At 36.4% G+C, this 12,662-nt stretch overlaps 1 protein-coding gene across 1 annotated transcript in view; it reads right to left on the bottom strand.

The window, feature by feature from the left end:
• LAMA2 (laminin subunit alpha 2) overlaps positions 1-12,662 on the bottom strand; it is a 336,063-nt gene that overhangs the window by 143,933 nt on the left and 179,468 nt on the right. Inside the window, exons 13-15 of the mRNA XM_088533890.1 lie at positions 8,970-9,071; positions 8,223-8,434; positions 3,531-3,642 (exon numbers count right to left, since the gene is read on the bottom strand). Coding sequence (XP_088390016.1) covers positions 3,531-3,642; positions 8,223-8,434; positions 8,970-9,071 — 426 coding nt within the window. The remainder of the gene's footprint in view (positions 1-3,530; positions 3,643-8,222; positions 8,435-8,969; positions 9,072-12,662) is intronic.

The raw sequence follows: 12,662 nt of genomic DNA, 5'->3' as shown, positions 1-12,662 counted from the left end.
AGCATCAAAGCAAGAGATACAGACTGAAAAATAGCCAGAAGGCAAGTCCCTGAAAGAGACAGGGAAGGAGAGAGAAAAACAAAACAAAACAAAACAAAACAAGACCATTTTGAGAAGCTCAAATACAAACAATAACTAAAATACCATTTAGCTGGTTTCAGACTCTTAACAAAAGGCTACACTGAATTAAAACGCAGTCTACACACAAAGCTAACCTTTTATTTACAGACTGTGTTTCTCAAACATAAAGTATAGTGATTTATCTTTACAAAAATGCTCTGATTTTTAATGCTAAATTCAGACCAATATTAAATGAATTAAATAACATCTTTTTTGGAGCAGTAACTTAGAACTGTGATTTATCAGCAAAAATTCTGCTATTCCATTTCTTCATAATAAGATGTCAGGCAGCAGTCTTTCTTTCTATATATCTCAGATATGGCTTTGCAGTTTTTGCGAACTATCTTTCCTGCCTAAGACCACTCATGTGATCCAAGGATTTTGCAAAATATAAAAAGATACATTACAAAGCTGTGACCTTGAAGAGGATCTGCCTAATATGAAGTAATTTTGTAGTGATAGACTCCCAAAAGTAATTTAAGTAAAGAAAATGCCTTTTCCTCCATACATATTCTCAAACAATCAAGAAGATTCACCTTTATAAAAATAAGTAAAGTCAATCTTTCTTTTTGTCTTATTCCTGTAAAACATGAAATTTATTTGAAGATTAATTGGAAAGATTCTCTTTAAGAAACATTACATAGGTGGTTTTTTTGCTTTTTTTTTTTCATTCTTAGTTAGGCATTCCTAAGATAAACTGTAAATACTAAAATGTAAATTCAGCATTAAAAAAAAAGAAAGAAAAGACCTCAACATAAATTGTTCTTTTTTTTTTTTTTTTTTTTTAGTTTGTGCTTCACAAGATGCAAATGCCTAAGTTATTTCTATATAACTTTATTTTAATCTTTTTCCTCTTTCATAACTTATACAGAGTGATTCTGGAAAGAATAAACTTGTGCATGTACATGATACTGTAGAGGATTAAGTTCCGCAGTGATGGGCTTTGACATGAATTCTAATGATGGACTGTAACAGCCAGTTTTAAAGCAGAATTTTTTTAAAAAATTACAGATTGAGATTTTAAGAAAAAGAAAAGTCAGGAAAGTCCTCGATCATCATAATGGTTAAAATTAAGCAGAACTTCTTCCATATTTGAAGCAAAAGAGTTGGCAGACAATAAATCTGGTAGAAAAGAACAACTAGGCATGAAGAAGTTGAGAAATAAAGGTGGAAAGTTCACTTGAGTAGAACAAAGTAACAATCACAAATCAGTCCCAGCAGTATTTGAAATTTAAAATCAGAGCTGCAGTCGCTGTCCTTATGTAACTCTCTACTCAGTTCTCAGATGTTCCAGGAAAACAATTTTTTTTTGTATAGACCATCATGGAAAATTCCTTTCAGATTTGTGCAATGAAACAACCTCATAGGAGATGGCATATTTTAAATTGGATCGGATGTCTTCTAAAGACTGATAATCAGAAAACATTCACATCAATAATGTAAGCAAATAATGGATGTTTAGTGCCGCAGCATCTATGCCAGGTACCACAATATCATTATGCAAGAAATAAACACATACCTTAAACTATATGAAGAAGATAAAATTAAACTAAAAACCTGCAGAATATCAATTAATCTACTGAAATTTGAAGGAGCAGTATTGGACAATGGCAATAGCACTCAGAAGAAGTAAATATGATATCCTAAAAAAAATCCACATTTTAAATTTACCTTCCAATATTTTCTCAATTACTAGTTGCTCTGGAGATGCAAAATTTTTTCTTTCTTACTTATCTTAGTCAAAAGAAGCACAACCATCTACTCAGCGCACACAAAATCTTTTCATGTTTTACTAAGAAGCACAACCTGTGCTATAGAAGGCTAATGAGGAGAGATTTTGCAAACTAAAACGGAAAGTAAAACTTTTAACTGCCTCATTGTCATTCTGAAACAGTCCAGCTTTGACAGCATGTCTGAGTCATTCAAAAATAATCTGAAATTCAGCAAGGGACACAAGTAAAGTGTGTTCATAACGAAGTCAATCAAATCTTCTTAGCCTTCAGCCTCGGGAGGAAGTTCCAAACACAGGTAGGGAGTACAATATGTTATATTCTAGGAAATATGCAGTTAGGACCATCCAGAGCACACAGTGTGATTGTGGGTTCACTGAAGAGCGTCCGTGTCCACCTGTGTACAGACAGGCTTCAAATTTGCAGCAGTCTACACAGAATCCTCTTATCATGGAATCTGATCTTACCTATATATGTATATACAGCTTCAAGGACTATTCTGATCTGAAGCACTGAAGGACACAATGTTGGTGAGAGAATTTCAATACCAAGGGAAGAATTCTACCCACATTCTACCACTTCTACAGCAAATGTATTTACAGAAACATCTGCAAACAAGTACTTTCCACATTTTCACCTGGCAAGAAAAGCTAAACATGAACTCAGAGGAGAAATGAACAGATCAAAAAAATTGTGAAGCATAATGACACCTCATCCAACCTCTCCCCCAAAGAATTGAACGGGCAGACAATGGTCAGACTTCAAAAGAATCCTCAGACAAGGTAGGCAATAATCTTTTTCTATTTTTTTCTTGTCTGTACCATTTTGGAAGTGATACGAATATCCATTAATTCCTTTGGGTCTTCTTCCTAGGTTAGTTTATCTAGCCCCAGAAACAAGTAAAAGTATTTGGCATGAAACTAGACTCTAAGCCCTAAATATCACATATAAGCATAGAACATTTTAAAGAAAAAGAGAGTTGACAAGCAAATGCCTAGAGTGCTGGTGTAAATGGCACACTGTTTGTAGCTTTGTGAAGCAGAGCATCTTGGTGTTTGAAATCATTTCCTTAAGGCAAAGCTTTTGAATAATTTTTTTTTTTTGCTTTTATTTACCCCAAGCTATGCCCATGTGAGCTAGTTAACCATATGTGTACTCATATGAAGACATTTCATGAGCACTAATGAACATGTGGGAAACGCGTATTTTCTGAGCTTATGTAATAATCTTTAAAAAGACTGAACAAAAGAGATTCACCATTCTCACAAAAGCACAAACAATCCTCAAAGTATCCAAGGCAAAACACAAAGACAGGGAGACAGAAGAGTAAACTCTACCACATCAATTCAGATAATTTGCTGTAACTGTTTTGTGCACAGGTCAGATAACTGACATTTTCTTTCTAATATTGATAATTTCCATGCATTTGTGATATCAAGCGCATTTTTTTACTAAGAGAAATGTCTTTCCATAGTCTAGAACTATCACCACAGAGGTGTATTATCTTAATTTTCAAATATTGTCAAATATAATGAACCATCATTTAGAAATAAAGACAACTAGACAAGCCATAGCAAGTTTATGAAAGGAATGGACAACTGCTATTTTGCATCAACACAGGACCAATGGTCACTTGTAACTATTGCCTCATTAGCACAAACGATCCATCGTGATACTCACTTCACAGGAGGTACCATCATATCCTTGGGGGCAGTCACATAACTCAACTGCAGATGCCACCTTCCTCCCAGTTGAAGAGTGATCAGCAGCTTCAATGCTAACTTTACGCAGTCTGGATGTAACAGTAATAAAGTGGTTAATGCAGTGAATGAGTCAGAAGTACACATGACATTCACACACTTGTCTATTTGCTTAAAAACAAGGTAATACTCATGTACATTTATTTCTTTCTAGACTAAATGCCCATAGGCTTGTTACTCGCATTACAGCTGTATACATATATATATGTACCCTATTTGTCACCAAGCAATGTCTTCCGAATTCATAAACCACTATCCCAACTTTATAAAATATTACTTTACTAAGTTTTGTTATAAGGTATTTTTATTCTGTCAATTTGTTCTCTGGAAAATAAAAGAAAAAATATATATTTCAACTCTGTCCAAGGGGACCTAAGTATTTTGTACATGAAAGAAACAGGAAATCTTCTACTATAAATCTTAATTTCCTGAATGACAGAGAAGAGAGAATTGGGGAATTTTGTGTTTCATGCGTGATCTAGAATCAGAAAACACTCAAATTTACAGTCTACTTGTCCTGCAATCCTTATAACATAACCTGCATAAAAGCACTGTTTACCTCAGTAGCGACTAGTTCCAAAAACCGGTAACTTCCATGATATACCATTAGGGAAAAGGGGGATGGAAAAAGAAAGTCAAGAAGTCAAAAAAATTTTGCTCCTTAAACGGAATTCTAGATTTCTCAGCTGCTACTTAGCCAAACACTAAATATGAGTTTTATTAAAATAAATTAAAAAATCCAACAACTATCACAGAAATACAATCAGATAAACAGCCAAAGTCTCTCTGTTGATAAGCTTATGGATAATACATAAGCTGGATGTACTTTATCTCCACAGTGCCCAAGTTGGGATTGGAGGATTTAATTCTTATGAGAATTCAGATGGAATTTGAGCATTACAGGGATTTAGTGATACCTATTTTCTCCCAGTAATCTTAACTGTGTGTTTGATTACTACAGCTACCTGAAAAGCTTCTGCTGAAATCTCTTTCAGCACAAAACACCTTTCTATCATAACAGGCATTTTGTCAAAAAAAAAAAAAAAAAACAATTTTCTTTGGAAAATGTAACAAACTTATTTTCTCCAAACCAGGACATTTATCTTTAGGCTGCCAAACATCCAAAAATTATTTGGATGACCATGGATAAGAAAACTTCCAAGAAAAATATTTTGTTGTTAATGCAGCTGAGGGAGGAAAGGCTGAGGCAGGATATTTTTCTAGTCAGTTTTATGACTATTCTCAGTGAGACAGACACGAAAAGTATGGGGAAAAGATAAGATTTCTGAAATCAAGGCAGAAGTTTCAGAAAAACAGAAATGCTACCATGACTGGAGAGACAACAGGAGTTTCGAGTGTCTATTGCAGATTATGCAATAGAGTTAGAGACTTGAATCTAATTTGGTGATACGTCAACTTCTGCAAAAGGTTTTAGAAGCTGTTTGGAGACAATGATACATATTTCTATCCAAATCTTCAGTAAGTGCTTTCTCACTTTTCAACAGTTTCCCTACATACCCCTTGCTACATTCTTATTTTGCAATCATCTTGAGTTTTCCCTACAATAACCAACCTCTTGAGTACAGGATACTGAGTGATTACTTTTTTAAAAAAGTCCTCATTTAGGAACAGAAATTTGCAAATGAAAAAGAAATGATCAGAAAAAGGCCAAATGTTATTTGTCCTCTGAACTACAGCTAGTTCCCTTCCAGCACTAAGTAACAGATCTTGGAACAAAGAGAAGCACTTAGACACAGAAACAATCAACCCAGTATTATCCCACATTTGTATTCACTGAATTGTTCCAATTTTCATTAGGTTATGCTATTTGCTAAATGGGAATTTAATGTGTTTAACAGTTTCCAGCATTAACAGTTACTCATTGAAGAAAGCTGCAGTGATTTTTTTTCCTCCCATTTTGATGCCGTAATTTCTATTCCTCGATGCCATTCTGCATTCAGTAAAATACATAATGCTGGCAGTAATGGGGCACCAGATCCTGGAGATGCATAAACAATTTCAGACTCGACATCGAGACCAAATATTTAAGCTGACTGTTACTGTCAGCAGGCAACTGTTGACTTCTAAAAACAAACAAGATAAAAAGGCAAGAGGACGTTTCAGGCAGTATCAACATAGTTTACTGTCTGCTATGCCAAGCATCTGAATCACATCAGCTACATGAAGTACTGACCCAATCATTGCTCATTTATCTCGAAGCCAATTTTGCATACGGAAGAAAACTTGTCCTTCCCCTTTCTTCCTTGCATCTGGTGTGATTCTACACATGGTCACAAGCAATCACTGTTTTAGCACCATCTCTATCACAAAGCCCAGTGCCCGTCAGAGTATCTACAGTATTTACTATCAGTGGTCACTCCAAATATTAATACTAAACAAATACTGCTACTACAACTTGCATCGTAACACAAACAAACAAAAAAATTAAACAACGTGATACAAGGCAGTTGTTCTTTCCTGGTCTGTTCTCCTGCTTCTATTGCAGATGGGCTTAATTCCAACAGTTTGGAAGATCTATGAAGTTAGAGCAGGATTTCCCAATTTTAAACCAGAAGCAGTGGAATCACTTTTGAATTGATTGCTGTGTTTCTCTTTTGGCATTTTTTATCCTATTTGATCATCTAAAGGAAAGTCCACTCATTTGAGGAGGCTTCCTAATTGCCTTAAAGCAATAACAACATTCTAAGCTTAAAATGACCCACAAAATACTGGAAATCCTTACAATTGTGGTACCATTTTCACCATTTAAATGAACAGGCTTCTAAATATAGCAATCTCCAATCAGTCTGTTGCCTAATTATGCTGATGTCGAGGCAAAGAAATATCATTTCTGAAGTATGTAACAACCCTCAAATACTTCCATTGATCTACCATGCATACCTTTTAAAAAGACAACAACAAAAAATCCTTGGCCTCAGTTCTGCGCTACTTTGCTGGCAGAAATACCTTCCTTCAGATGCAATCAACACTAGCCCTTAATCAGCGTGAAATGCCACAAAGAATACCCGCTTCACTGCATTTGGGCATTTTCCCTGCAGTACTTCCAAACCTTGCAGTACTAAAGGGAGAGAAAACGGAGAGCAGAACTGTTTTGTATGACCCTTAAAGAGAAAGATTAGTACAGCTTTGTGCTAAATATGTTTAGCATGCGTTAAAGAGAAACCAGTCAGAACTGAGGCATATATTGAACGTCACAAGTATTCCTACAACAACAGGTCAAAAGCTTAGCTGGATGACAGTAGATGCTGTTGCTGCATCACGTGCCTAGGAAAATGCATTGTTTTGTGAAGATTTTATTCCACACAGAAAATCCCATGCAGGGTGAAATTTTGATTCCTCCACTGAAATCCAGGATGAAAAATCCAATTCATTTAATGCTGATTAGAATTTCACATCCTGTCTTCTGCTACACTTTAACTGCAATGGGCACACCAACAGCACTCCGCAAAACATGCTTGGTGGAAAGCAAACTGTTTGCAGAGATGTCTGGGTGTAAGGATCACCATAATATAGTAACCACTGCATTCTCTTCAGACAAAAGAGATCATAGGGACAGCTAAAGATGTAGCTGTAATTTAAAACCATTAAAACCAAACAAGATATCTTTCAAAATTATTTCAATCCTTCTCCCGACCCCATTTTAAATCACTGCCTTTAAGGGACATCCATTCCTAACTGTAATGTCACTCCAACCAGAAGATAATTGCCACTAGCCGGCAAAGCATAGTTTTTTTTTTTTTTTTTTTTTTTGGTCCTGGATCTCTTATCAGCAAATATTTCCAAAATATGTTTTTTGGAAAGTTATTTATAACACGCATCTAAAATATTCTAGAAGCTGAGGATGAATCAGACTACAGGGCCTTGAGACATCACGCCGTGTCAAGTGGCTACAGCACAGTCTGGGATGCAGGAGGCCATACGGAGTCTTCCATACTTGCCCCTAAGAAGTCTGCAACTTATTACTTCTAAGATGCAAAGCGCAGGAGATGCCAGTGCTATGTGCACATGCTGACCTCAGCTCTACACTGTAGGCCACAAGGGCTCTGATTCCTCAAGTCCTCACCACCTCAGCCACTACATTTCCAGAACTGCACTTTCTTCTCAGATTTGCCAACTTAGAGACCTGAAACACTATTGTCTAGCCCACTGTTAATGTGGGTACGGTATGGTCATTAAACAGAGGAAAAAATATATACGTAATGTACCACCTCTTACTTGAACATGGCATAACTGCAACAGTGATTCGCAATATAAATGAGAATTACAGTGCTCACAAAATAATGTTTACAAAATATCACAAAAAATATTCATGGAATTGTCATTCATGCCTTACTAGTCCATGCGATTTCATTTTCTTACAAGGCTGCTGCTGCTTCGTCCTCTTGCCTCTCCTCCCCCTGCCTAACCAAAATGAAAAACAAAAAAAAACAACAAAAAAAAAAAACCCTGCACGATAGTTAAATGAATGTTAAAAATTTTGTGATGATGAATTAAAGAATGTTTTTAACTACATTAACTTCATTCTCTGCAGAAAGCAAACAGGTATTTTGAGAAGCTGCTTGAGTAGAAAATGGCCATTTCCCACATTTACCTGTAGATGGCATTCATCCCATAGCTGTACGTGGCTCTTATGAGGATCCTTTTCACGTTTGCTAGGACAGTCATGAACATCCTCCTGCTGACTGGAGCATCTGTGCCATATACAGAGAAAGATTCTGGGCTCAGGACAATTTTGTTCGTGCGTTCTTTAGAGGGCTGCAGGTGAATCCCCTCTTCTGAAGTGCTGATCCTCAAGTTTCCTCCCTGGAGAGAGACATGAGAGAAAGACAACTAAATATGGCAAAGGATAGGAAAAAAGTGGTACCGTTTTAGCCATAGGATTTATTGAATAACATATTTTAAATAAGCCAAATATTAGCAATAACACTTATCTTTCACAATGCTCAAGGGAACTTTGCTGATGAAGTCGATAGCTAGTGAAAATGAAAGTGCAGGTTAGCAATAAAACCTAGTGTCATGGCTTTGCATGGGCATAAATATATACATACAACCCTGAGTTGAGTAGGACCTCTAGAAATGCAAGTGTAACATGCCAGTTATCTTCTTCTTCTTCTTTCTTCTTGATCAACAGAGAGATTTGCACGTTCCTGCAATACCACCAGAGGCTCCTTTACATTCTATTTTTAGTTCTCTAAAGTAGGACCATTTTTTTCATGCTCTAAAGTAGCTGAAGCAACATGGTCTGCACCCTCAACCACCAGACTTCACATTAAACATATGAAGAGGTAGACTGTCTTTTTTTTCTTTTTTTTGATAGCAGAAAATAAGGCCACATTACCTCTATAATGACATCAGATTGAACCATCATTTGAGCTGTGCCATCTTGCTCTGTGATGTCGTAGGAGACCGTAAATTTCAGATGTCCTCCAGCAGCTGTTATCTGAGGAGAAGAAAAGACAGAAAAGGGCAACTATATGACAGAGAACAGCCACTAGCCATCAGGGGGCAGTTTTTTTTTGCCAGTGACAGTCTCTACAGACTTCTAGTTCTGCAAAACCAGATGCAGATACCTGGGCTTTAGAGCCTTATAGACCACGCCTTTCTGGCTCAAGCATCTAGAAATGATCTGTAGTCATTTTATTTTTGTGTCTGTCAAAGGCTGCTAATTCCTTGGACACACGGACTAACGAAGCAATCAGAAATGGTTCTGAAATCTATAAAAATGTCCACTTGATATGGAAGTTAGGTGAATTTCAGCTACATGGGTTCTAGTTTAGGCTGAACCTCTGTATCAGTAACCTTAGCAACCTTTTAAAGATCAAGTAAATTCAGCTTTGCTGAGAAGGAGAAAGAAAGAAAGGAAGGAAGAAAGGAAGGAAGGAAGAGAGAAAGAAAGAGAGAAAGAAGAAAAGAGAGAAAGAGAGAAAGAGAGAAGGAGAAGGAGAAGGAGAAGGAGAAGGAGAAGGAGAAGGAGAAGGAGAAGGAGAAGGAGAGAGAGAGAGAGAGAGAAAGGAAGGAAGGAGGGAAGGAAGGAAAAAAGAAGGAAAAGAAAAGAAAGAAAACACCGAACATCTCAGGAAACAAACATTTCAGAATGGAGTTTAACCTAAAATAGAAGAAAGTAAGAAATTTCAGTAATTTCCCTCACACAAATATATTTACTTTAAAAGCACACTCCAGTCCATTCTCTCGGTTTGATTCAGCATTCAAAGTAAGAGGCCAAATCCCGGGCTATCTCAAGTTATATTTTTTCCTTATACTCATTCAGCACCCAAAATAAGGGCATGGATAAAGACTTTCCCATAAAAATACTGGAAAACACAGATCTGTTTTAGCACAGAAAACAGAAACTGCAGACATTAATGACAGAATTCATTGTAAAATTACTTTTTTATTTTTTGGAAACAACATAAATAAATTAGAAGTCACATGAACTGCATTTTGTTATTTAAAACCCTCATATTTCAGTACAAGGTAAGCCTCCTCTCAGAGGATACTCATATCACAGGGATCCTTTTGCCCTTTGATTACACAGAGCAAACTCATGACTATTCTATGATAAGAATAATTTCATTATTCTCAAGGATATAATGTGCTGCCTCTTGTTCATCATACTAGATGGTTTGCACACAGTAACAGAAAGCAGCAAAAGTCAACAACTTATTCTGCATCATTTGGTGATGTATCTAATATAAAGAAAAACAAAGTCCCAGTATTTCGCGTATGGAAATCAACTAATACTGAATTATCCATGAAGGTATAAAAAACATGGACTGCATCTGAGGCTGTACAGATAACTGCTAGGCTAAAATCTGAATATTAATTACAATTAGAAATGCAAAGCTTGGATATTTATCTACAGAGTGTCCAGACCTGCTAGGACCACACAGCTATCTTTATCCTTGACCATGACAACTTGAGCGGACTTATTTTCCTTCAGACTAGACACATCTAACTAGACACATCTATTTTCTTATTCTGCCTGTGATCAAGGCTACATACTGTTTTATAGCTCTAGTGGGACTACAGAAAACTAATATACATGAAATGCTGCAAAAAGGATTAATAATTGCTTTTATCTTTAGACATACACTTTAAAAGAGTCCCTTCTGTGGAAATTTAGCATTTCTTTTTCAAGTTCAGACTAACTACAAGGATTCAAGAAAGTAAACTTAATAGGAAAACAAAGACTTCCTTCAACCAATAAAAAATATGTACCAAAACAGTTTTTTCATTTTCCAAGAAAAAAGATAACCCTCACCTTACTACAATTACTCATGAAAATTGTAACATGAGGAATTGACTGGTCAGACAGAAAAATCATGAATGAGAAGGTATCCTTATTTATAATAGCAATTAAAAAACATGTCACCAATCCAATCTTTGTGCAAAACTCACACAAATAGGTGAAAGTTTAGAAAAACTACTGGGATGAATCTAGGACTTCCAAAATATGGTCCAGAAGACACGAAAGGGAAGAGGTTTGATTAGTCCAGAAGACAGAAAGCTAAGAGAGAATAGGAAAATAGCTAAAATAACTTGCCAAAAAGACAATAAATAAATAAATAAATAAATAAATAAATATTCTGTGGCAACTGCAAGAAAGACATGTAAAACATTCTGGTTTTGTATAGAGAAAGTTTTGTAACTGCATGGGTGATTAAAATAGTATTAAGCTATTTTATATGTTAATAATATTAAGCTATTTTATACGTTAATGGCATTCTGAATGCCACTGGATTCCTCCATTAACATATTTAACACATTTTACATTACTTCAGAAAAATACATGTCAGAGAGAGTCTAGGTGTAATGCTTAAGAGTTGGAACACGACTAAAATGTCTCTTGAGAACCTCGCTGAACACAGCACAGGGTATTTGGTAGCTCAGAATAAATCTGCCTTTATGCTGTAAAGATGGGTAAGAACAACAACAACAACAAAACCCACTTGCTTCCTTCTGCCCTTGTTTATAAGTACATTTTGCTTCCTCTGTATACTTAAAATAGAAGTTCAACCACTGGCAAAGGAATTCAGAGGTCAGGAAATGTGCTGCACAAATATGTGTCCTCTAATACAAAAAATATTTTGCAATGAATTTTGGACAAAGGACATTGTGGAAGTTGCAGCACCTGCAAGGCACTCCATCCTCTTGGGTGGGCGGCTGTCACTCCGTGTCACCCAACAAGTCGCAGTTCTGCCTCAAGGACTGTCACTGGAGGCTGTACCAAGGCTGGAGAGAATACAGCATGAAAGTTTGTCTGCTGGAGAAAAAGGCATGTATTGCTGAGGCAAGATCCAGGGAGTTTCCTTTATCTCTCCCACTTGTTTTTTTGATTGATGCATCAAAAATTTCTTCCCAGCTCTACAGGCAGAATCTGCCTTGTTTGAGAAAAGTCACAGACTTCTCAAAAAAGACAGAAATAGGTAAGGCCTATCACAGCTATCTTAGTTATAATCCAGCAAGTTTGGGATAAGATAGTTGAAATCTTCTGTTGTTTAAAGTTAATTGCACTTGTATTATTAAGTTATATTCTGTTACAGGGTACAGGTAGACAGGAGAGAAGATGGCTGTTTATCACACTCCAGTAGTTGGATTTGGGGTCAGAAGAAACCCTCTAAAAGAGGAGAGACAGCTCCTTTCCTGCAAGCAGATGACCGTGCTCCACAAGAACAAAGCTGGAGGGAAGGATGAAGCAGACAGTGCTACCTTGTGCGACAAATGCATTAAGCCTGTCACACTAAAGTCACTTTTAAATCAGACCAAGCAACAGTAAAACACAGTTATTTCTAACATCCCAAATAGACAATGCTCCTACAAATATCTACAAAGTCACAGATGAGGAAGACTTCCATCTTCGTATATGGAAACCAAATGCTGGAAGCCTCTCTCCTCTTCCCTGTGCTTAGTCAGCCTCCTGGCACCACTTTTTTTGAGTCAGGATGTTTCACATTGACTTAACTAGAGAGAACATCTTTTTTACACCAGCTTTTACAGCCCATCTGATTCTTGAACCATCTAGTGATTCAAT

This window comes from Tinamus guttatus, unplaced genomic scaffold (genome assembly GCF_059628265.1).
Source record: "Tinamus guttatus ecotype Peru unplaced genomic scaffold, ASM5962826v1 Tinamus_guttatus_pri_ptg000525l, whole genome shotgun sequence".
NCBI lineage: Eukaryota > Metazoa > Chordata > Aves > Tinamiformes > Tinamidae > Tinamus > Tinamus guttatus.
Note: the sequence above shows the minus strand (reverse complement) of the source record. Positions and strands in the feature narration are given on the sequence as shown.